The sequence below is a fragment of the Nesoenas mayeri genome (assembly GCF_963082525.1).
Source record: "Nesoenas mayeri genome assembly, chromosome: 9".
NCBI classification, from domain to species: domain Eukaryota; kingdom Metazoa; phylum Chordata; class Aves; order Columbiformes; family Columbidae; genus Nesoenas; species Nesoenas mayeri.
In genome coordinates, this window is record NC_137557.1 from 11,302,689 (window position 1) to 11,330,141 (window position 27,453).

The 27,453-nt window shown below is 36.5% G+C and overlaps 1 protein-coding gene across 1 annotated transcript in view; it reads right to left on the reverse strand.

The window, feature by feature from the left end:
* Positions 1 to 17,766: 17,766 nt before the first annotated feature.
* NAALADL2 (N-acetylated alpha-linked acidic dipeptidase like 2) overlaps positions 17,767 to 27,453 on the reverse strand; it is a gene marked incomplete at both ends in the record, with an annotated part of 329,666 nt that continues 319,979 nt past the window's right edge. The window contains one exon of the mRNA XM_080349764.1: positions 17,767 to 17,965. Coding sequence (XP_080205890.1) covers positions 17,767 to 17,965 — 199 coding nt within the window. The remainder of the gene's footprint in view (positions 17,966 to 27,453) is intronic.

The following is a 27,453-nucleotide window of genomic DNA, read 5'->3' on the forward strand; positions in this document are numbered from 1 at the left end:
TTCCAGACTCTCTGTAGTGACTGAGATGAGCTCACTTTTGGGTTAACTGCATGTCAAACAAATAGTCAATTAGAAATAAATGTAAACCCCAAGCATTTATGTCATGTAAAACAGTAAACAATTCTAAGAGTTAATATTTTTATCTTCAGGACAGAGGTACAGAAATACAACCGTGGCAAGCACAACAGAGGAAACTCAGCATAGCAAAAATATAATATTTTCCCTATGGAAGAACCACAGCAACAAAAATTGTGATATTCCCACATTTGAACAGGAACATAAGTAGTTTTAGGGCACCACTGTTTGCTTTGTTACTTTCCTTGTCTCTTTCCACATGACACTGTGGATTTCCATGCTAACCTGCCAGGCAGTGGCGTTGGCAATCTGTGGTTCTCCCAATTTGACACCCACTTGAGATGGACCTCTGGGGTGGCATTCACACCACGCTGCCCTTGCTGGCAGAATGCAGCAGGCACCTTCCTGCTGATTTAAGAAGTTTCTCTCTGTTGCACAGGCCACCCTGTGGCACACAGAAAAGCACTGTTTTCTAGTGAATACAAAGATCTTGACTTTTTTCTGAGTTCTCATGAATGAGTCCAGGCATTGGATTTATGCTTAATTTCCTCATATCTATAATGGAACAATAACACTTAGTGCATATGATAAAGCACTTAGCCAACCTGAAAGCCAGAAAATATCTTGGTGGCCTTCCAGCTGCGCCAGATATTGTCCCCCTGTGCTCTTCCTGTTCTGCTTTGACATAATGCTGCACAGGTTTCAAACTTTAAGGTATCATTTATAGATTCAGCCACTTTTAGTTTTTAAATGGCTTTTCTGTCCTTCATTTAAAAGGAAAAAATCATGTAACATTGAACACATGCTAGAATTACCAGGAGATAAATGGTCTTTGATTTTCAAATGCGTATTAATGGGTCAATATTCTCCTTTCTTGCCATATACAGTCCTCTCATTAATTATAATGTCACTATAGCTGCAGAACGAATTTGACCTTATCTGTTGAGCACCATGTTCTAGTATTAATAGTTTTTGTTCTTAACAGCAGTTGGGAAACATGGCCAGACATGCTGAATGATATATTCCTATCTTTACACCATGGCTTTAGTAATTCAAAAAATGCAATATGAAAAAGTGTGTTAATAGCTTTTTTTGTTATTGTTATTAATATATAGATGTGCTTAATTCTGGGATTCTATAAATTTAATATTGACCTGTGAAACTGCTTTCCTCTATGCACCTAATATGGTTGAAAAGGCTTGAATAGGAATCATTATGCATCTCTAGACTAAGGTTAGTAGCCCAGCAATTTGTTCAATTTGGTGTCTTTTTTAAAATAAAGTAAATACATAGCTGAGTGACTCTAAATAAGAAAAGATATCAAGTTAAAGTGTAGTATATTGGTAGTTTTTCAGGAAGTGTAATGTCTTCAGTTTTAAGCAAACAGGGCTTTGGTCTAAATTTTAGTGTTGTAAAATACTGCTAATTAACTAAGCAAGAGAGTGACTTCATGCACTTTTTACAGCAGGAAGAAAGTGAGCAATAGGGATATCTTACAATGGGTAAAATAGGAACGAACTGGAATGTAGAAACACATTTGCTAAGGCAATTCAGCACCCGTTCACCAACATATTTTCAGGCATTGACAAGAAGAATAGCACAAGGAAAGGCTTTATGCTGGAGAAATTAATCATGAGACAACAGTGAAGTTTAACTGGACAATACTACAGAAATGTTTTATTCAGCCAAAAACAGTGGAGTTTTATCTGGAATTTCACTCAAACTGTTTAACAATATCAGTGTAACGCTTCATTTGAATGGGTGAGAAACAGAAAAGCAATAATGGAAGGTGTCATCAGAAAAGTGTATAGCCACAATGTCCTTGAAAGCAATTAGGAATCTTCTGCAGGAGTTTAAGTGACACCAGAATGGAAATCTATGCATAAGGAGTTACAAAGAAAAGAAGCAGGCTAGCTTAGAGCAAATGATTATGTCTCTCTTGCTTAAAATAGAGCAGACTTCAGGATAAGTTTAGGTTCTATAAAAAGTGACAGTTATGCAGGATGAGATACAGTATTCAAATCTAAATCTAAAAGCTTCAGAGAAAGTCCTTTCTTTTTCAGAGAGAATCCTTCTGGCTAATTTTTTCTGCTGCAAAATCAGTGTGTTGTCCTCCCATCCCACATTCTTAAGGAACTGCTAGGTCATCATGCTGGCACTGGGAGCCACTGCTCTCCTCTTCCTTTAGGGTCATTATGTGTATAGGTAATCATGATTGGTAGGGTGAAGGAATCCACCTTTCCAATTCAGTTCTGGTTCGTTTCCCAGTTTCTCTCTAGAACTGGCTCTGAACTCCTCTTGTCTCAGCCCCGAAGGGCTGGATAGGGTCCCTACCTGTGTTCTCCTCTTCCATTTGAACAACAACTCACATTGATACACTGGAATTTGCACAGTTCATCCACATGAAGTTTGATCATTGCTGCCTTGGCTGGAATCACTTCCTAGAGTGAATTACTACACTGTAGTCTTTGGAAGCTTTGAAGAGGCTATCACATTAGCCATATCACAAGAAGTTAAATTCTTTATAGTTTCAAAAAGAAAAAACAAACCACACCATTATGGTTATTTGCCTAGGTTTGGATACGTCATGAGTATTCTAAGTGATTATTTATTAAAGACCTGCTGCTGCAAGTTCACAAAGTAAACAGGTTATAGTAAGAGTGGACTCTGAATTCTTGCTTTAGTCATGCTCTATTCTTTCATTTTCTTGTGGGTGTTGCTTAGCTACTTACGTTGAATTTACCTTTAAATTTATTAATTTGAATAAATTGTTTATTCATATGAAATAATACAGCTGGTATTCAGCATGAGAACTGTGATACAAGAAAATACCATTACATGCCTTGAGCTGATATATTTCTGTTTTATGCTACTGCCTAAAGCACAATCACAGAACAAAGAAATGAGAAATTTTAAAGGCTACTGAACACTGGAGATGTGAAATCAGTGCTAGGTTATTTAGCATAGGTTTTAAGAGTGATATGTAGGGGAAATGTAGAGCTCAAGGACTCTCCAGGTCACACTCTTAATTGTAACGTTTGGTGGCTACTCTCTAATCCAACAGCCAAAATGAAAGTACCCAGCCCCCCAATCCCTCTGCAAACAAACCCCCCTCAACTATCTTAAAGTCTGTTTCTTTACTTATGTATTATCGTCTTTTCCTTGTATCTATTTCCAGCTTCATCGAGACAAAATGCTTATTCCAGGTATTTTCACAATTATACATTTCAATCTCTCTTTCTTAAAACCAAATAGAATTCCAGTGGGTACAATGTGTTATCACCCTTCATTTCTATCAGTTTCACTTGTTGATAAAGGCATTCAATCACTCTGAGAACTGCAAAGAAGTTGAGAGTTCTTCCAAATGGAATCAAATTCAATTTTGACACTTAGCTTTAGTTTCCTTAATTTTAGAATAAATGTGTAGATGCTTATTTGAATATTACTGTGCCCTCTGGACACTTAAGCACACGGACAATTTTAAATTAGTTTGAAGAATCTGCCTTACCTTTATTTGAAGTGTGGTATGATTGCCTCTTAAAACAACTATTCCACAACAAATGTTACCAGTGCTGCACTAGAACATGAGGAAGATTTTGCTCTCTTCTATGGGCAAAGGCTTGGCAAACATTAGAATGCTAGGACCACGGATACACTGCAGGCAACTGACATACTCTTGTGCCTTGCGTTACTTAACAAAACAGTAACCTGTTCTAAAGATGCTGCTCTCAAGGACACTCCACAGGGAGCAGGTCTATTGAAATGAAATTCCCAATAGTAACACAGGCAAAAACATTAACTGTAAATCAAGGAGGCTGTTTAGTTCAGCTTGCCAGAAGGCTCAGACTATTTCGAAATTTCAAGTCATCTGGCCAGATTTATAATGATATGACTGGGTACAGAGTCTGACTTGCCATCTTTGATCCAATAAAATATTCAGGCACATTATCTTCAGCTTTAAATGTCCAAGTCCCCTCTTTCAGAGTCAAGTTCTTCCCTGATAGTATGATCCCACTGACTTGTACAGGCTTTTCCCATTTCCTCTATAGTCAGTGGAGTTACTGTGGATTTAAACTAGTGTAATTGGGAGTAAAAGTAGGCTTTTAAAGTCTATTTCTATTTTTAAAATCTTCTCTGTCAAGTTTCATGAGGTCAGATGTGAAGATGAATTTGTTGTTTAAGCTTCTTTTTCCTGCAGGCAAAACGCTTAATCATTTTTTTTCTACTGACCTTGTCTTGTCTGAAGATGAGTCAATGAATCAAGTTATGAATGATATATCATGAATAAATGATTTATGTCTGGTCAGATCAAATATGATGTATTACTTAGGTCCTTGAGTATTATTGCATATAAAGATTTATCCAAAGTGTCATACGATTGGTCAGGGAGAGAATTCTTAAATCTTTGTACATCCTCTTGGGAAAAAAAAAAAAAAGTATATAACTGTTCTCTGACTAGAGAAATTTATCTTGGCAAAAATCTCATGTCTTTGATAAAGGCTTAAGAAGGACGGTCCAGCAGTTACATTTCTCTGCTGGAATACAGGAGGTCTCAGGTAATGCTGCCTTCCTCAATCTTTGTAAACTCCCTTCAGCTCAGTCCCACTATCTATAAAAGAGGAAAACAGAAAAACTCTCTAGGTCACACCTGTGTTGTGACATCGACCAGCTCACAGACCCTGAGGTGCTCATACAACATGGCAATTTATTTGTGTGTAAGATTGACAAGAGTCTTCCTCCCTGCCCCTCAGCCCCCAATAAATCTATTTACTGGTTGAGTATAATTTACTTAGCCTTCATGATATGGATTACTCATTATTGAGTCCTAACAGTATCGGAATGTAAACACCTTCTGTGACAGACATTTTTCAAAAAGAATTGCATTGCAGCAGTAACCAGTGCACCCACTTATGAGATTTGATTAAATTAATAACAAACTTGTAATGTAATCCATCAGAAGGGACACATTACAGATCCCTGAATTGTGCTGGCTGAGGCCTGGCCATAAGTCTGAAAGATATCTGGGAAGAGAGCAGAAAAGTTTCTAACATAACATAATTATATTTTCTGAAAAAGAAAGAAGAAAGAAAAAGAATTGTATCAGCCCTTTCACCTTCATGCTGTTCAGTCCTTCTGTACATCTGATGGTTCGTGGTTTCTGTCTCCAACAAATTTTGCTCTCCTTCCCAGTTACAGTTAATGATGCCAACCGTGACATACTGTGAAGGATCTTCAAACCCACAACTGGATCACATGTTATGAAGTCATCTGTTTTATGTCTGCTTAATTAGTTACTTATCATGGTTGCTCATTCATTTTCATTTATTCTAGATTTATAAAATTATAGGCATCAACACACCTGATTTGAAGCAAATTAATGTATTCTGAAAAGGTTGTTTTCTCAGAAATACTAATAGATGATGGAAAAGTTTGGTAAATATAATTATTCTGACAAGAAAGAGTTGTTCTTATTCTGAAAAGGCAGTATTACCAGCAGGAGCTAAATGAACTGTTGCTTATTGCATACGGATGGTGAAGGCCTCATGGAAACAACAGCAAAAACAATGAAAAGACCTATAATCTCCCCAATATTTAGCATTCGATTGTGACCAGAACTAAGTATCTGCAGTCGGTTTACAAAGCTGCATCAAATTGCACAGCATAGAGGCAATTCATTGGATCGCTAACAAAGTAACTGAGGCAGAATTCTGCCAGTCTACAAATGCACAGTAGGAGGTGCACAGCTGGTTGGAAAAAAACCACATAATGGTACAGCCAATCACTACAAATTTTTCTTCTAAATGTAATGAAGAAGTCTCAGTGAGGTATGCCATGGAACATCAAGTTAAATTCTTCATAGATTAATAAAAATGTTACATGCCATGAATTTATGTATTGGATTTTCATACTGTAAAAAGAATTATTTAAAAAGCTGCCTTTTTATTTCAACTGCTACTTGCCCTGCTATTTTATAATAGTGAATGATAATGAAGTTGTCATTTTACATATAGGATAATAAATTGCCTTGCTATGAATACAAGGCTATTACCCACTCACAGGGCCCTGATTATGTTGTGCTAGGAGAGCGTGACAAGCGCTTTATGAATGGCACAGTCCTGAAAGTGAACTCAGTCAGTGCTCATTATAGGGTCATCCTCCTAGAATTTGAAAATGTGAACTTCATGCGTTGGGGTATGAGCTAATTTTTCACATTCACTGTATAAGTAACACCTACATATCAAGGTCTCCCATCACAGTTCTGCATCTTCATTTTAGATAATGCAGTGATCCTTCACTTTAGGAAATGCAGTGACACATGACATATGTGGAAACTTACTCAGGTAATTTGACCATCTTTCATATATAGTCCCACACTGACAAACACCTGCCTGTCACCCAGGCTACAGACAAATTCATCTTTATGAATTCTTACACTGGGCTCTATTATTATTCAGAAGAAAATCACAGAAATACAAATGTCAACCTGTTTGTGGTAGATGCAGATGGAAATTTATTTTTTTCGTTGTTTCTCTGGATGTCATATTCCAGTCTGGAATGTAACAGTTCCTTTCTGATATGTATTAGAATTTCAGTGTCTGACTACTTATATGGCAGTACGTCTTCTCAAGTTACAAATTACAAATATCCATGTAAGTTGGAATTAGACCAGTTTTAAAACCTTAAGATTTTCCCTGTGTGTTCTGTAACAACCTCCACAGGTTTATACTATCAAAGCAAAGGCGTCTCTCAGTCATTTTGTCTCTTCAATATTGACAAAATATTTACCCATTTTGTATAACTTTAGATATTAGTTCTTTAACTTTCATTCTAACTTGTGCAACCAACATCATGTGAACACTTCTACTGTTTTAAATTTTATATTTCTGTATTTTCAGCTCTTATAGTACATCTCTGCCTATTACTTTTCCTTCTTCCTGGAGAAGATATAGTCACACAGTTCTGATGGGGCACTGTGCTCATCATCTTATTCTCTAATCACAGCTAACGGACACAAAGTGATACTGTATGAAACTGGTTTGTATTATACAGTATAAAAGCAGCTTATTCTTAAGGAATAACAGGTAACTGTTTAAGGGAGAAGTCCCATTTTAAGTACAATACTTGCTATTAAACCAACAGTATATATTAAAAGGAAGTAAATATTGGCATGGTATTAGTTCCAATTAATGTTCTTTTTTTTTTTTTTTTTGTGCAGGAAAAGAAACTCTTAAGCAATGGGATAATTAACCTCTGGCATAGCACTGACCTGAGCTCAAATACACCCAGAGATGAATTGGAGGCATTGCCTACAAACCTTACTAGATTTCTCATGAAATGAGATAGTCAAGCAATGTCAGAAAGTGCTTCCATTTGTTTGGGGCTGAGCTACAAACAGCTGATTAGATCTTCACTTGATGTAAGCTGACAGCCTCAAAGCAGCGATCTCGGTTTACACCACTTGAGATACAGCCCAGCGCCTCTGCAGCTGAGAGGAGGACTATGAACAGGAAAAGACTGAAGCTTGTTAGAAAGAAGGTGAGTGGACTGTTCAAGGTCACTGTACTGAAAGAAATCCTTGTGTATTTGACTCAACAAAGGCTTTAAGGCTTTTTCAACTCAGATATTCAGACCTAGCTTACTTTATCCAGTCCTAGAATCACCCACTCTTCTTCTTGCCTGTTAGGGAGAAAATGGTGATCCAGTTGTTTTTACCAAATATCTTAATTCAGCTTACGGCACCACTCTCATAGTCGCTTTTATATTCTCTTCTGATGGAATATAGAGAGTAACTCACAAGCCCCTGAGTTTCTCTTTCCAAGACAGGATTTGCTACTGTTTCTAGCAATAAAAGTCTTAGCTATTTCACATCTTGCCCTTTCCAAACTAAACAGATCAGTGTTGGGCTGAAACACTCTTACTGGTCTTCACTCTGAACTGGTTAAACTGGCATCAGAGTTCTTTGGGCAGGAGCCAGATCTCCACTGTCTGCTTTCTGGTACCTGGTGCAACAGGATCGTCTTACCAGCACGTGCCTTTCTCAGTGCCCACTTCTGGCACTCTCAGGACCTTCAGCCTACTGTTGGCCTCATCAGGCAGCTGCCACTGGCCAGAATCTGTATCTACTCCCATCCTACTCACCAGCCTTGTATGTGAACACTTCACTGTGATGCGTCAAATTATCCATTACTTCAGTTGCATGGTTACCACACCTACGCTTCATATAAAAGCAAATGCCTTCATAATTATATGATCCTTTATATTTCACTCCCATATGGATCTCTGTGCTACTACTTGCTAAGAAATACAGGTGCAAGAAATGCCATAACAATCTCAAGGTTAAATAAAACAGTGGAGAGGATTCATTATATTTCCATTTTCTTAGACAAATCTGTCCTATACCAAACATGACTACTTGGAACACTTATGTTAAATAAACATTTATTTTATTATTATTATTATTATTATTATTATTATTATATTGCTCAGATGGATACTTAGTGAAAGAGGATAATGGTCCAATTTCCCAGAGAAGATTTTCATGCCCAGGCAAAGAACATTTAGCTTCAATTACGTTTTTCAGTAACAATAGCTTCCACAGATCTGTCAGCAGGAACTGAAAACTGGATACATGTATAAAACTTTTGATATACAGTTGGCTTTTATTTTTATGGCACAAGTTTACATGGCTTAAAGGAAACATATTCTGAAGGAATATGTTTCACAAATTAGTCTTCAATACAACATGAGATATTCTAGTTAGAGCTGCACTTTGTAAGGAGCTAATTTATCAAACTAGGTTAATGATCTAGCCATGATTAAAAATATTAACAAGGTATCACTTTTATTTTTCCTTTTAATCTGGTGAACAGAAAAGCAGTTTCAAAAAAACCCGACAAAAAATGGAAATAAATTTTGGACATACATATTCATTTACAATGAAACTATTTCATTACACCTCTCAAGTGCCTTGTAAGTACAAAAGAGCCTCCAAGTTGTCATATACTATAAGCAAAACATGGAATTCGTATTTTTCTGAGATAACAACTACCTTATAATTTCAAGACCTCTGAACTACAGGAAAAAGACTGATCATCTGAATTTGATATCATCTGAATTTTACATATCAAGATTTTCAGAACTGACTGGTTTCTTTCTTCAGACAGCATTACAGCATTAAGGCTGTTCAGCAGCTTTTTTTTTTTTTTTTTTTAAATAAGAGTCTCATCCTGAATACTTTGAGTTTGATCCAAAGTCTCTGCCTACTTTTCAAATTCTTGATTCTCAAAAATATACAAGGACAATTTCTTCCTACCCGAAAGACAAATTATCTGAATATCTGGGCTTTCTATATGCCAACACCTAAAAAAGTCGATAATCCAAAATTTACCTGTCAGTAAATTATCACACCCCAGGTTCTGAAGTTCTGTCTAGCTATTCTTTTTCTTCCTTCTTCTCATTATGTTTTACTGCCCTGGGATCCATCCTACTGAATCAGCAGCTTGAGAGGCATATGTTACAGCTCACTGGCAGAACCAATTAAAAAAAGAAAGCAAAACCGACAAAAAACAAATCAATATAATTCCAAATCAGTCAGTGCAATGTACATTATACACATCTTCATATTCCAGTTTAATTTCTAGCAAAAATGTAACTATGGAAAAACACCACTTCCACAAAATGTCTGAGTTCCACCTTCTGTACAAACACTCTCAGAAACTGCAAAATTATATTCACAGCACAAAAAGTAAAATGTCCTTCTTAATCAAAGTATGTAGAATCTACTTACATTAATGGCCAATGTTACCTTTTTATTACACTTTGTTATAAAAGTACAAATTGATACAAAGTAAACTAATTTTGCAAATAAACTGTTCTATTCAGACTCAAAATTCTATAATGTGTTATAAAAATCAACCTTTCATTGCACATTTCCACATAACATGATATTTATTGGTTTTCAGGAATCACCGCATCAAGTTTTTATTACTGCATGTTCAAGAAAACCTAGTTACTTAATATTCTGAATTGACTAGCTATCAATTGTGGCAACTTGATTTTACTACACAGAAATTTGGAAATAGATGGAATGAAGCAGTCATCATTCAAGCATCTCACATTCTGTCTCAAAGCTTGACAAAGATAACAGAACTTGACAGCTGCTCTTTTGCACACAAAAGGCAGAAATACTTGCATATTCCATCTGATTAGGTAAACTTTGTAAGGTGTAACATGACATAAAAATAATAGTTCATATTGACACTAACATGATCACTGATAACAGGCATGTGAGCATTAATCCTCAAAGGCAGAGCAAGGAGGACGTACAATGCATTACCATGAAGCTATGTATGAATGCAATGCTAAAATCTGGCCTTATGCAGAAGAATATTATTTTCCAGACCTGTACTAAAACCCCCAAAAGTATCTGTTCTGAGTATCTTGTGCTGCTTCTCATACTATGCACACAGTTAAAGATACTTCAATGTGAAGTGTTCCCTGAATTCATCATACTTCCTCTGGATACAGAATCACATTCATTTTCCATTTGTCTCAGAAGACCAAACCATACTATATATGTGATGAGAGTGTGATGCATATTAACTTGCATAAACTGCAAACGGAAAACAAAGAGAATTTGTATTCATCTTATCTGCTTTAAGTATGAAAATCGAGCATCTCCTTTTTTCTACTGTAGTGGATTCACAGACTACAAGATGTTTCAGCTGTTGAGAACAAGTAATGAGACTGCATGAAAAAAAACCCCATTGTTCCAGTACTTTTTCTGAATCCTCAGTACACAGACTGAAAACACCACAAGTTTGGGAAGCACTTACCAATGATTATTTACTTTTTAAGGGTAGGGAGAAACAGTTTCTGTAGCAAGCTAACCCATCAGTCAGACCTTGGTGTCCTTCAGATGAGTATCAGGATTGTGCTACATAAAAGCTGAGTGGGGCTATAAGGGACACTAATTAAAAATGGTACAAATACACTGATGGCTCAGGCAACCCTCTAGCATGCCACCTGTAGTAAGAGTTTGTAGCAGGTGCTAAGAGAACTTGGTATTGCACTGCTATATCACCAGTATGCTCAGGAGAGAAGACTTTCAAATGGGGGAAAATTAGCAGATCTTTGCAATATTATTAAAAAAAGGTTATCTCTTAAATTAGTGCCTCAAAGCATCATATTTCATACCTATACCACTGCATTGTAAAGGCAGCCACCCCAGCATATAGTATCATATATATATTAACTGGTCAGTAAAGAACCTCCTTCCAAAGACCATGCTTTGAAATATCATTTTTAATTCTATCAAATAATCCAGGAATGACCAGACAAGAAGATGGTACACTAACACATGGTAAGTTTTTCATAAACACTTAAGGCAGCACACATTTGAAAGAAAAATAAAGAACAAGACTTCATTTTCAAAGGCTTGTTGAAAATTAAATCAGAGAAAAGTAGCTTAAACAAAACCCTAATCTTTTTCAACCAAATGGATTAGGCAGATGAGTAAGCATATACTACATTTAGACAGCAAAAAAAGTTGTTTCATGCCTTTTCTTAAATTAAGTCCTTGTATTAATTCCAATCTGTGAAGCTCCCAAGAGAATGTGTGCATTAATCCGTGCCAATATTTATAATAACTATTAAGTTAATACTAGATTATAATATATCACTTGTACATAAACATTTGTATTCTCTGCTGTGGCTTAATTAACATTGACCAAGAGACTCTTGCCTGTTTTTTTAAAAATATACTCTTGCTTGTAATAATCTATGTTGAGAGATTAAAGAGAACAGACTAAATGTAAATAAACAATATTCTGATACCAAATCTTTTGGGAAAGCCCATAAATAGTGGTAAAATTCTGCTGACCTCACTCACGTGTAACAGTACCCTGATAAGAAGTCATAGTAAAGTCAACCCTGCTGAAAAAAAACAGAGCAAATCCATAAGCCTGAGGGGAAGCATAATCTTCCAGTAAATCTAAATCTGCAGGTGTACATATTCTCCAGCGATGACAAGTGTGTATGAGCAATATTAGAAATAACCAGGGGCAATGAGATTAAAATTAGGAAAAAAAAAAGTTATACTTGATAGCACCATAGATTTAGTAAACATGCAGTCTATTTTAGATATTCTTAAATCCTTTGCTTCCTAGATGAGCATTCATTATTCTTAGGCATGTCCTAGGTTTAAGTGTGCATGTTCAAGTACAGGTTTGTGCATATGGCTTCAGTCCTTATTATCCTCAAACATTTAAAATACTGCAATAGAGTAACCAAGTTCTGTTTCTGCTCTAACAATCTTTCCTTACTCAGATATTTACACACATAAATTTTACGTGTAGACATCATGTAATGAAAGTATTGGATGGCATGCATAAGGTCAGAAAAAAATCATGTGCTTATGTACTGCTTATTTTATTTTGTAGGCAGATAGTAGGCAGCTCCAACTCTATGCCTATAATTTCTTATCCAACTTTGGAAAGTTTATTTCAAAACTTCCAAGATTAACAGCTTCCTATACTGATAGTTTTGAGGGAATTGGCCAGTCTAGACAGTAGAGAGAAATAAGCTAGGAAAAAATACTTCGCAGGCCCCAAGAAAATCTGCTTCCATTCAATCAAATTATAATTGAAAAAACTGCTCACTACACATTCTCAGAAGAGAATACTTTGAATTTAGCAGATGATGTCTCCTTACATTTTATCTGTTTGGATCTGAGCAGGACTTTTACATTACTTTCAGCTCTTCATTATTGTCAGCTGTACCAGGAATAAGAATCCAAACATAAGGGAGGTGAGTTGAGAACCAGATGGGGAAAAAAACGTGTGACTGATATCACAGGGAGAAAATAGGGGGATTAACTTGGTGGCTGGCAAATTAAAGAGAAGATTAAGAAGTAATAAGGAACTAGAAGGGAGACAGATAGCTAGTGGAAATGACTGAGAAAAAGGTCATGAGGAATGGGGAAAGTCATCACATGACATGAGGATGTGAGAGAAGTTGAATGCAGGGGCTTGGAGAAGATGGTGGTAGAGGAGAAGACGACAGTCTGATGATTAAAGCCACCAAAAACTATCCGTGGTGATGAAATCCTATCCCTGCATTGGTAGACAAGTAATTTTTACCATTAATATAACCTTTAATAGACAGTAACTAATTGTGTACTCTATTTCTGAGACATTAACTTGCCACATTGGAGCCTCTATTCCAAGTTTGGTAGACTCAGAGCTCCAACAGAACACACCTGAGTTTTGAACATTCACTGTGCTGTATAAGGCTGTTTTCAAAATTCAGGTCCCAGGCAGCTTAAATGAGCTTTGTTTCCTATCATTCACTTTTCTGTGACTGACTGGCAACACCGCTAAAATTTAGAGAGTGCTAAAGGGAAAGAACATCTTCCAGACTTTGTTTCCTGAGGTAGCAACTATAACGTATGTCAGAGGTACCTACTTCTGAGTAACACAGAGAGCAGTTTGCAACACAAGGCTTTGGAGGAAACTCTTAACTGCTCCCTTGAAAGTACAGGCCCAGACGTAACTATGTTTATGGTATTTAAAAGCTTTTAAAGCCAGAATGACATACACATTTATATTGCCTGACTTGCTGCATAACAAAAGCCATAGAATTGCACTGAGCTTCCAAAGTTTGGTTAAAATAGATACATTCATAGCACATAGCTACGCATATGCTGATGGGTATTTTTCCTCCTGCCTTTTTTAAAGCATCTTTTGCTCTCAGTCACTCTCTTAATGTATATAGAAATACTGTGACTGGAAATCAGACACCATACAAAAAGACCTCAAAAGATAAAAGACATTAGTCTCTACAACTTAAAATAAAGTCCATGGCTTAAAGGACAAATCTCCTTATACGAACTTTCCAACATATCAAGCGTGAAATCCTACGGACCTTGGCCAAGAGTTTTCACTGAATGATAGTCCTCTTTTGAACACTTGTAATTAGACGAATCACAATAACTTAACAACTAAAAAGCAGAGGGAGACATTTGGAGAAACTATATCTACAGAAGAACAAAACACTTCTTTGCAAGGATGACCAAGCACTGGCACAGTTGCCCAGAGAGGTTGTGGAATCTCCTTCCTTTAAGATATTCAAAAGAAATCTAGACATAGTCCCCACCGGACAACTGGCTCTAGGAGACCCTGCTTGAGCAGGGAGGTTGGACTAGATGACCTCCAGAGGTCCCTTCGGTGATACCTGAGAGATTTAATCTTTCCCCACCTACTGCTTCAAGAACTGACATCAGGTGAAGTTCCTTCTTTTACACCTCCAGACTTAAAAACTTTCCTAAAAAGTGAAGCAGTGCAAAGTGTCTGCTAATTTTCTGATGTAGATATTATTTATCTCTATGTTTATGTAGATGTAGCATATCACTACAAGTAAATAAATGTTTGCACAGTGTTTTGAAGATATAAGGCATTTGTGTTTTTGCATATTTGCACACATACTGTTCTTTTTTGGATGATAAAGACAATTAACTGCCTTTTTTAAGGTTAGCACTCAAAATCTAGCTCCCGTGTACTTATTATTCATCTGAGTTGACTGTACTTTAGCTGCTTTATAGACTTTTTAAAATATTCACTAATAAAATCTTATTAGCCTTTTATTATCAACTGTCTCAATGTACAAATACTGAAAGCTGCAGGGATTTTCTGGTCACTGTGAGAATGACTCTATATTACCTAGCAATCAACACATTTGTTACACTGTCTCTGGCAGTTGATGTTTCTGAAAAGGTAACAGATTTAATATTATTCAAGCAATTTTCAAACATAACTTCTGCCTTTAAGAGTGCTCCATTTAGTCCAACCCAATACAGGAAAGAATTCAATTTGGGCAAGCTACTATGATTTACTAACACCTTCCTTTAGCAGATGTTTCACAGCTGGCTGGGCAAAAATTCTATGTTAGAAAGACATCAGGTATTTAGGACCTTAGCTTGCTATAAATTCTTTCAAGTCAATAGATAGGATTTAAAAATCAATGGAAGGATATGGCTCAAAAGTGCCTTTTCCGAAGCTATAATGGTACAAATATTATCACTGAGCACTCACTTATACATGAGATCTGAACATCTGAAATAAAAGCCTTGAGATCTAGAAGTGTGAGATGACATCAAAATCAATGCATTTAAGTCCCTAAATAGCTCATCTGATTAATCTCACCAACAAGAACTATGATTGTCTCTAGTATAGAAAAGCATTTATAGTAGCACTGCTTTTTGTGGTGTAGTACTTTGAAGTCTGCTACTTTAAAAGTGGTTATAGAAGGACATTAGTGAGAAAACAAGATAAATGTTTTAGTGAGGAATTACATGGCTGAGAAATCATACATAAGGGATAATCTTCCCAACAGATTTCACTGATTTTGCATGAGTACACTTTGGTCACATCAGAAGTGGTTTTGGTGGAACATACATACTAAGACTAAAGAAGCAGTTATTAAATTCACCTGGCAGAGTTAAAGGAAGTTTTAATTTCTGGTTTTGGTCTCTTAATGGCACCTGACCCTGTATCATTTAAGACTATAGACGCTGGGTCCACTACAAGTCAGCACTCTAAAGGAAAGATGCTTCTAAATGATCTGTTAGAAGAGTGGTCCCTATTAGAAAACACAATTCAAATATAGTGTGCACAGTAACTCCCCGAATACTATCACAAAATAAACACACAAGTCAAATGTGGCTATTCCAACCATTTAAACATTACAATAATTAAAACTATGGAAACAAGGGGATGCACAAACATTTCAATATCAGAAAAACTGTTCACTTTTCAGAGTCAAATTCTCTCTTCAGTAAACTGAATTGGTACCAGCATCAGCAGAAGATAAAACATACACTCTTGCTTATCAGTTGACAAGTAAATATAGGAGATAATCACGTCTAAGTTCATGCAGTCACGCTGACTGATGCTGACCATATTCCCACTTCAGTTGTAGCTGTACAACTGCATCAACCGATCTCTGGTCAGACCTGGGATGCTTTTGCTCATATTATAATAATAACTTGCAAAGAAATTTAGCAACAGCACAGCTATGTGTACCTAATCCCAGGTCATTGTGAGCAGAGACCCATTTGCCAAGGACTTTTGAAAACAGAAACTCAGATCTGTAAACAACTCTCTTGCTTTGTGAACATGGACTTTTAAAAGTTGTACTGTTTCATAAGCTTTCATTCTCTCACCAAATTGTGCACTTTGAAGTTTTCCTGAAGGTAATTTTTTTACATCAATGCAGATACTTTTTCCATTTTCATTGCAACCTGAAATGTTTCTGTAATGTTTCCATGGCAAAACAGGTAACAATACATTTAATATTTCCATCAAATAAATTATATTTCAATTCTAAGTATCTATATAAAATTAATTTTTTATGCTCTGATCCCAGAATCATCTGAGATTTTAAAACTCTAAACCCAATAGGGCTTAACAATTTCAGCTGTTTATATCATTCAGACCTGCAATTCTCAAGTGTGTATATTACCCCCTTAGATTTTAGGACACTGCACTTCCTGTTCTTCTCATTCACGGATTACTTCAGGTCAATAAGGTAATGGTGTGAATACAGCCTTTGTACAGCGCTTCCACCAATCCAAAACAGATTAGAGTTTTATTCCTGCAATATGATTCACCAGCTTGTGCCTTCAGAGGTGAATTCCTGGTTTTGCAGTAGGGAACCAATTTATGTTTTGCTTGTGCTTTTTTAACAACAATCCATGTCCTACATGCCAGGCACTACTGATGGAATGATCCAGCCTGGAACAGCAGGTGGTAGAACCCCAAAAATGTTCCCAGAAGTTTTAGGTCTTTTCATTTACTGTTCTCTAGAAATTCAGGGAGAGCCTGTTTTGGGAATGTATAAGCTTATAAGGCCTGCAGCCTTATAAGACTAGGCAGTTATTTTATTTAACACAAATATTTAAAGTATTTTTGTACAAGCGCAATTCCTGATTCAAACTTTTCAAATAATTTGAAATCATCACAAAAGTTTTCTCTCCAAGAATTACTGAACAAGTATTTTTCCTACAGAAACAGGATTATCAAATTTTATCCATATTCTCAGAAATGAGGTATTTTTTGTTCCACAGCACTGTTGGATTGCACTGGTAAGGGCGTTTTGTGCATTTCCTGATTAACACTGGTGCTGGTTACCCAAAGAAATGCCAAATCCTTCAACTGCTTACTCTGAAAGGAGTAGGAAGATGAGTTTACTGAGGAAGCTAAGAAACACAAGAGTATACGTAAATCACATTTTTCTGACAGTAGGTGTGGAAAGCTCACCTGGGTATGCACCTGGGGTGTCTCAGAACCAGGTCTTCAGCATATTGCAGAATGTGCTTGGTATTTTGCAAGATTGAGCTCTTAAGTCATAAAAATATATCTTACATTAAAAAATACAGCAGATGTCCTTTCAAAAATCATATCTTAAGTGTTATTCCCTCTCATTATGTTTTCTACATTCAGAAACAGACATTTGAGATATACCGTGAACAGTGCAAAAGACTGTTTTATATTTATAAAAACGCGCATTGTGGTACCTTTAAGCGCCAACTGAAAGAAAAGTTGAGAAAGGTTTCATTCTCAGAGAAATTCTGGTCCAAGCTCAACTTTTGTTTAGCTAGTTGTAAACAAACGTCTTAGAATGCAGAGAATCCTCTCATTTGTTTCCAGCTAAGGTAGACTCAAACACATCAAGTCCTGCTTTGAAGTAAACCTGAGCTGAACTGATGCTGTTCAGCACCTCTGACAAGGCTGCTTGCATGGTCTCATTTGACAGATGTAGTTTGCAGTGCTCCCGTGCCTCTAGCAATACTGAAAACTGGCTTGTCCTTTCATCCAGTCTGTAAAGAATATTCCTAAAAGAGAACAATGGAGAATGGTAAACTTTTTACTCAAAAAAAATCATCATAAATCATCAAGAAACCCTGGAAGCATCAGCCACACTTTACAGAGGATACATATTATGCACAGTAAAGCTGACCCATGGCAAAGTGAAAGACAATGGCATATTTATTACGGCTTTGTAAACTGCGCCTGTTGATTGATCTAGGGGTAAATACGTTGAAACATTCACAAAATCCATCAAAGAAATCTCACATTCTTTTTGACCATTTAAGATTTTATTCAAAATCATGAGCCTATCTCACCCCTCATGAAGTATTTCACGGCTCAGCTGGATTCCATTTATTCCCTTCTAAAAAAACTTTGATTATTACTGTGAACCCTAGGCATAGATTTTTTTTTTTTCCTATCTGCTCTTGTTATTTATTTCACACTTCAAAGGTGAAATTCTAGCTGCATTGAAGTAAATGGTAAAATTCTCATTGCCTTCATCAATAATCCTTTGTCGCATCAGAACAACAGCAACCCATCTTTAATGTCACGTACTTGAGGAAGGAAACAAATGGAATGTACAGCTAAACCCTTATGAAACAAAATCTGTGTTTTCCTATAATATCTGCAAGACCTTTTAACGGCTTGTATGAAAACAGATGCAAAGATAAGGTCTGATTCCTTGGAAATGGTATCTGTATGCTGTGCTGAAGGCTAAGAATTCAAAGCTGGCCAGTGATTTCAATGAGACTTTAAGAAGCAGGCTATCAAGGTTATCTAAAAGCAGGTCTAATCACTATCCTAATTAGAAGAGCATGTAAGTATCAGAAATCTCCACCTAGGATCTCCTTTGATTGTAAACAAGTGAGTAAAATTTGAAACAGGAAAGCTACATGTGACTTGGTACAGGACCTTAACCTTAAATACAGGGCAGGTGTTCAGGGTAGGGGAGAAGTTGTTTCACGGAATAAAACCACAGCAATAGAGCAGGTCAGCTTAGATACTCTGTCAGTAACCTAACTGCGTGACAGAACAGGCCCAATGGCAACTCCAAATTACTAATAAAACTGCCAAGTACTTACAAGATCAATTACCACGAAAGTGCATCTTATTATTATATGTCATCTAATTACCAGTCTGCAAGGGGGAATGGTAATGAAGTAGTCCAATAAATCACACCACAAACATCTAAAATCTTCTGCCATGTTTTGCAGTTTGAAAAAATGCCTTGAATGAGGGGCAGTGTTTTTCAAAGATATGAAATAACTTCTGTCCTCATAACATCATTTTTCAGTCTTTATGTTTTAACCTTCCTATATTAGGTGTACATCCAAAACCAGCAATATGCAATAGGAATGGGAACCCTTCTATCCCCTGACACCGATACATCTAGTCATTTCAAGCGTTCTGCAATGCAATACTTAGGAGTTTTAAACAGAGGAGGGAAACAGTTTGAATCCAACACTGCAGCAGAAGGATAGCTTATTCTCTTTAAATAGTAGGTCATCACTGACCTAGACCATTTAGAATGAAACGGGTTAGTAGTACCTGAAGGAATAGCTCAGCAGGGACAGAAACCTCCATCCATCAAGAGGACAGTAACAAGCAGATGCAGCAACAACTTCTTCAGCTCGCACTGCGGCAGCCAGAGGAGGACAAGCATCTGCTCCCTCAGTTCTGAGCTGATGCTCTGGTGCCTTGAGACTACAAGGCAGTGTACACTCAGAGGTGACTGAAGTTATATCATGGACTGTCCCTGAAGTATCTGTGATACAGTAAACAAAAACTGTCTATGTCGAGAACCAGATAAATTATTGGTTGGCTGATTTTTAAGGATACGCTGCGCTATGGGAAATACTGTAGTTTTCAAAGCAGGAATTGATTTTGCTCCTTCTGACATCAATTCAGGGACTCCTGCTGAGATCCGTGTGAGCAGAACCAGGCTTCTGAAGAACTCTCCTCTACAGTTCACAGGGAGACAGAAACCTGTTCACAACCTCTGAAAGCCCTTGAACAGCAGGGGCAACGCTAGAGATAACTACATTACTTTCTCCACTCAGGTGGCATGTGATGGTCCTGTCTGGTTGCTGGTGGTTGTGAGAGTTTGACTGAGCTAGAATTCTGCTCCAAATGCCTACAACACTGACATCTTGATCTATATTTGGATCCCTCTATTGCTCTATTGGGGGCAACGTCAACAACTAAAAATGAGATAAGACAATAACAATCAGCAGAGGAACACCAACTTAGCCTGCTAGAAACCAGACTAAAGAAATGAGGACCTGAACATTTGGGGACTGCTGAGGAAACGTCTGTAGTGAATAGGAACATATCTTCTCCCATCCCATCTTCAAATGTGCTCTAAACAAGACACACAGGCTAAAGACATACAGGGATGTTAATGCAGTTTAACTCCACTGCTGTGATTTCTGAATCAGAGGTGATTCCACAGTAAATCCACAGGCAGATGATCCACTGTAAATGACAAGTATTCCTAGGCTATCCCACCTGGCTATGGTACAAATCAATGTCTAATGAGAAAAGGTAACTTGTTTGATGGAGGAGAGAGATAAGCAGTCTGCTGTCATAATTTAAAAAAATATCTTAAATTTTGCAATAGGAACATGACTTTGGCGTAGCTGATTGCAAAACATGAAAGAACCTATTTTTTTATTTTTATGTATGCAAATAGTAATAAGTAACATTATACGGCACCTATTTTTTCAGATTTTCTGCTAGGAATTCTCACTAGGATCTTACATTTTCCAATTACTTATCTTTGCTTAGCAAACCACGCCACCCCTTTGTTGCATAAAATGACTTCTCTCTTTATGCATGTTCATGAGAGTCAAGTTATACTGTTTTACTTCTTATCTCTGTCCAAGCTTCATCAAAAGAAAAAAAATGGCTAACCCCATTTATTACTTCCAAGGCTTTACAAGTCAGAAAAGTGTTTTCATTAAAGATTACACATGGACTGAAAAATAAACCCCAGCTATTTCATTGGCACAAGATATCACTATGTGACCACAATATGCATAATGATACCAAGAGACTTTAATTTGTACTGTGAAATTCAATTACTTAAACATTCCTTAATACAAATTGGTTTTGTAGGCTACACCTCTAAAACAACAATTCCAGCCTCTGGCCTAATTGCTTAAGTATCTACCTTCATCTTTAACTATTTTCATCTTATAAACATAATTCACACAGCCAGCCTGATCCACACAAAACAAGAAGATAATACATTATTGATGACATTAACGAAATTACTACACACATCATTTATCTGAACGGGCTTGTTTCAATGACACATCACACTGACCTGAAAAGTGTAACATTGAAGCAGGAAACCTAATTAATAACTTCACGCAGTACCACTGAAAGAAGTAAAATGGCTCCAAACAAAATAATCAGCCTTAGTAAACTAAAGCAAAGAAACTATAAAAATTAATTCTAAAAGGACCTTTTCTATAACTTTTGTGAGCCCTTTGCAGACCTGAAAAAATAAGCATTCTTGATCAAAATAATACCATTAGAGTTAAATGCTGTTTTGCATTACCACAAATAAGGATGTAATATCACCCCTACCAGACCAAAATGAATTTGACAAATTCCTGAATTACAGTTCACACTATGTTGACTTTAATACAATGTCAAACTATTTTGGAGATTACATTAGAACAACTGGACAATACAAGATAGAACTAGATTACTACATTATTCTTGCCATAAAAAGGGATTTTTTAGCTTACAAGAAAAGTTTGTGTTTAGGTAATGTACACTACAAGCTGAATTATTCAGGTACTTACAAGTAGACTCCTATCAAAGAGCCTGCATCTGAGATCTTGAAAAGTAATTATTAAATCATTAGGACATGATGGCAAGTACGCAGTCCCACATGAAATGAGTGCAGGTTTTTCCTGTGGCATCACATTAGAATTACTTACAGATAAATGCTATGGGCAGCCTCTGTCTATTCCAGTTATAACACAACGTACTGCAACTCGAGCTGCTTCAGCATCCTCATAAACTCAATTTTATAAAACCCTGAACTATTTTTTCTTGTACTCTCCAAGACAAAAAAGCACACTAGAACAGGGATTCTCTGCATTTCCATTTCTCTTGAAAATGTTCAGTTTTGAAAACACTTTTTCTTACATCTAGGAGTTTGTTTTCATTCCTGTTTGTAAAATATAAAACGTTATTAACTTGGCAAATATATATCTACAAATGCATTCTAATAATATTATTTACATGTTGGGACTTCCAGTTCCACAGAGTGTTTATTCATTGTAGGACACAGAAATATTACAAATTTTTCTTCTCTGGAACTGCATGAGCTGATTTATACTTGCTTATTTACACTACTTTGTACCTCAGAAAATGTATGGTGAAGGTAGAGAAAACTCCCCTTCTTCCTCTGGGTCCTTTTTGCTTTTGTTCTCCAACAGTGCTTCTCCTTTCCTCTCTATTTTTAAAAACTTTTTTGACACCCCCATACAGTTATTTTATCTTACCTATTTTATTTCACAGCACTGTTGTGGCAGAAGGTTTATAATTATAAAATTACAGCTCCTAGCCATGTAAGACTAACTTTTATCAGGACAAAATGGATGCAGTAGTGAACTGTCATTACATGTCATTATAGCAAATCCAGAGGAAAAACTTTTTTCTACCATTCTCATTTCTTGCTGAATTGAATGGTGGAACTCACTGGCACTGGGGCCGTGTGATCAAACATTATGCAGGTGACCAGGGAAGGTGGGGATATGGCAGCCAACCTTTTAGGGCAGCTTAGCTGTAAATGTTACTCTATTCCTTCACAAACTTAGCATACTGTATTTAAGGATCCTTTTTTTTTGTCATGTGTTGTTCCTAACTTTTGTTTACTACACATCCTATCTTTTTTTAAGAGCCATCAACTGCCTTAATTTAGTGCTCTCATTTATAGGACTGCAAAGTGTTCTACCAGTATATAATATAGAAAGTGATATATTTAAATCATGTACACTCAAAGGTGAAAGTCTGCCAGAAAGACAGATATTTGCATGGTATCAGCAGCTGATAAGCTACAGGTAATCTAGACATCAAACCCAAATAGTCTAACCAGCTGAAAGGCATTTCAAAGGCATCGTTATGTGACAGTGTTAAACCAGATAAATTCTTTCCCTGCTAGACAGAAATTTATTGCATAGGAGACAGGAGTTAGGACACCTCTAATTGGGTCAAATCTGGCAAACGGAAGTTATGGTAAGTTTGCATTTAACAAAATCCTGTTGGGATGTGGGACTGCAAGGAGAGAATTATTCCAAGTCTGAATTCATTTCTGAAAGGCCAATTTAGAATATGGCTTTTTAAAACAATAAATGCTGATTTTGGCAGCTCTGCGAAGTGTCTTAGGGCTTACTTTGGCTTGATTGCCTGCTAAACAAACAAAGGAAAAAGAGAAAAACTGGAATTATAGGTGGTTACAAGATACATTATCTTCTATTTCTGTACAGCTATCTTTGGTTACAGCATGTTTCCAAGGGTAATGAATGCCTTGCTGTAAGACCCACTAATCTCTTAGTGAATTATCACTAAAGCCTAGCCCTGCCTCCAGCATAAGTTGGAGCTTGATGTACTTTGCAACCCTTAGATCTTTGCCAAGGCCTTGAGGGCACTAATACATCTCGCTGGCCCTGACTAGCCTTACTGGTTCCCCCTGGCCCTCCTGTTCACATCGCTTGGGCCTATGGCTGGAGGGGCTGCTGTTCTGCTGGCCATGGCATTGTGCTTGGCTGCCCACCCCCTGACAGCCTCCACCTAAACAGGTGACCCCGTCAGCTTGGGTTCTGGAAACACCCATCCTAACCTTAACTACAGACCTTCCCGCCTTTAAACCTATCCTGGTCATCGTTACGGATTCATCTGCCAGATTCCAATTTGCACGTATAAGCATTCAGAATCCTAAAGAGAAATGGAAAGATCTGTTAAAATAAATCAAGCTGAGTAAAGGTTGGCTGGGGATTTTCTTATCACCAACAGTCAACATTCATAGAAAATATTCACTTTCACTCCTGTTCCGAAACATGCAAGAAAAGGATTCTTTTGACAGTTGAATAATTACTGTCAACAGAAAAGATTGACATAAAATATTGCTAACTGAATGTTAATCTTGATTTTCTGATAATAGGACAGTGCTCTGTGACGGCCTGGAAAAGATTTCAAACAGGATATTATATCTATGACAACTTGTACCGGAACTTTTCCACTTCTATGAAATAAACAATAATTACTTAATTTCATTCTGTAATTTTCTGTATTTCTGTAGCTTATGACAGAAAACCAGCTTCTAGTATAATATAAAATAACCATGAAAAAATGGAAGCTGGAAGCTTGATGTAAGCTGGTAATCATGAGAAGACTGATGTTCTGGAACAGCCTCAAATAAGCAAAATGGAGCTAAGAAGTCTGACTAGTTTAAAGACTGAGTTTGAGTAAAATTAAGCATCAATAAAATACTTGTTTGTAAGTGCTGAACATCAGCATTACCTTACACTCACTGTTTTTCCCCTGTTGGAAATTTGTTGAGTTTAGGAAACCTATTTCTTTCTTTCTTTGGAGTAAATAAAATCAGTAAGAAGAATAAATTCTACAGCTTCATCAGTACAGAATGACTTCACAGAACAGAGGTGGAAAGAAAAAGAAAAATTAGGATGCATTTGATCTTCAGAAATTGCACGTGATTATTTATGATGGCTAAAGAATAGTCCTCTAAAAAATTAGGCATGATTTTCCCTAGGGATTGATAGAAATTAATAAAGCAACTTTATCTAGACATCACTGAAGAAGCCACAAAACACACTATCAGACTCTTTGCCACAGAGCTTTCAAACCCTATATGCTGCTGATGACAGAATGATATATACTCCATGGAAATTCAAAAATTCCTTTAAAATCCATCAATATTTTTTCTGTAATTTCTTCAAACAAGGACTTGCATCTATACGTAAGAGTGATGATGCACTAAAGAAAATTAATATAACCATATTTTAAAACATTATGTGCTTGCATCAACTGGTATGAAATACACTTTGTAAAATTTCAAATAATGTAGCTGTTGGTAAAAAATGTAGGCATGTTGTTCTTTGATTTATACTACACTTGCTTTTCAAATGCAAGAAACATATGCTTATGCTGAATAATTTAGAGGAAACTATTTTTCTTTTAAGGATGTATCAGCCTGAAATACTCAAATTCAAAGCAGATGTGATACTATTTTGAAGGACTTGAGGGAAGTGAATTAATAAAATAATTTCCAAATGGTTCACAGCTGATGTTCTAAAGGCTTCATAGGAATTGTTATTTAGAAACCACATAAAACATCCGATTCCTAAGGAAGACTAACCATTTCTAAAAAAAGCAGCAAGCACTGTCCAGTATCTGATGCAGTAAACTGGCTTGACTTCTGTCTCCAGTTCTGATCCTGACTCAATTTATCATCATTACTGAGTAACTCCATATCATGAGATGTGAAACGATTATCTTCACATCCAAAATCAGAAAGGCCATTATCATAAGAGTAAACTATGGATAAAAATTTAATTATGTCATAACTTGTTCTTTAAATAAATGCCTGAAGTTGTACTTTTATTCCCTTCAATGCATACACAGAAAATTAATGTTTTTTCAAATCACAGTTAAGGTGATTTTCCTGTTAATGATCTCACCACAAAATTTCTAAGCCATATGGCCTGGGTAATACAGTAGTGGAGGGAGTGTTACATATTAACTCTTTTTCCAATAAATTCCACTTATTTTTGTACTATATTTGAGAAATCTTCCCTACTATTTATAAGAAAATGATATATGGAATATTACATTTCTGTCAGATTTAACAGATGCAAAATTTAATACTTTGTATAACTTTCTGAAATAATAGACTACTTTTCTCTGTAACCAAATATTCTTGGCCTATTTAAACATCATAAGCACAGACCTGAACAAGGTCTGCCAGCAAGGGAAACTGAATGGAAATTGTATCCTAATCTGAAGACTTGCTAGGAGTTGGCATGATAGCTCTGCACGGAGCTCATGGAATAGCCTTTGTGAAGGGTTTTTACAGTTGTAACTGCTGTGAAATAGACTAAAACATCTAATAAGGCAAATTATTCAAATAAATGTCATTATGCAAAAAAAAAAACAAAAAAAAACAACCCAGCTTCTTTTGCAAAGTCAAGACTATACACATTCCTGGAAAGCATGTTTTGGATAAAGTCTTGTCTTCAGGGCCACTAATGCTATGTTAAATTACAATATACGCAGTAACATTTACTGTATCAAAACCATAATGGATCTAATGCATAATACAGACAGAACTCACTAAGTATAAAAATCAACCTAATTAAAAGAATGGAAGAAAATTCATGAGAAGTACATAAGGACAAATAAATTACAGTATGTGCACCCCAGTTTACCATTCATATCAGGGGAGAGAGAAAGCTGGTTGCCAGCCATGACATAATCCCTAATTATAGTGTTTTTTTGCTTTTGCAGGTGTAATGAAAAGATTTTCATGTTCTCTGTTTAAATAAGCTTTAAAGTCAACCATAATTACATCTCTGCAGATGGCTAATTCAGTAGTATTTGTGCAGCAAATGCTCCTTAAATAGTAGAAATTTACAAGACAACAAATACAGTCATTACTTCATGGTCATTACATATACTGGTAATTCGAAAGGAAAAAACATTTGAATTGCCACTCAGATGGATCAGGTGTTTTGAGTGTGAGTTACACTCACTTTATTGCATCTTCTCAGTATTAAGAAAGGACATAACTCAACATGATTCTCAGTCATGAGAAAAGTAATAACCATAGCAGGAATTTGTAAGAGCCTTATCAAACCAGTAATTGCTACTGATGTATGCTAGGATAAATGTGCTGCTGCACACACGGATGAATGTTAAAGAGTCAATATCCCAGCGGATGGAATTCTATCTATCTGGCCTGGAGAATGAATAACCACAGCGCCATTCAGTCACGCCTAGAGGGGCTGGGAGGTTGGGGTTGGAAACCTTCCCAAAGTTACCCAGTGCACAGAGAATGCTCATACTACAAAAACATTGCTTCTCCAGGTCCAACATGAATTAAACAGTTCTTTTACTTTCCTAACTATGCCTGTTCTGGGGAGCTGCACTGGTGGTGAAAGGTACCCTGTGGAAGGCTTCTTGTGCTTTTCAGTGGTACAGCTTGATTTCAACACATTATGTTGATCCACTGAATGAGCAGATTCATGACTGAATCCCTCAAATCCCACTTTGAGTAGCTGCGCCGAATGAACAGGATGTGATCTTAATGATGTCTGGCTCCTGGTAGCTGCTCAAGGGCAAAGTTCCTTTTTTCCTCCCACCCATGCTACACCCCACGCAACAGCTGGGTACAATGTTTGAAAGGAATACAGTGAATAAATTACTTTCAGTCCACCTCATATCAAGGTTGTTTCTCCAGATTCTGCTACTGACT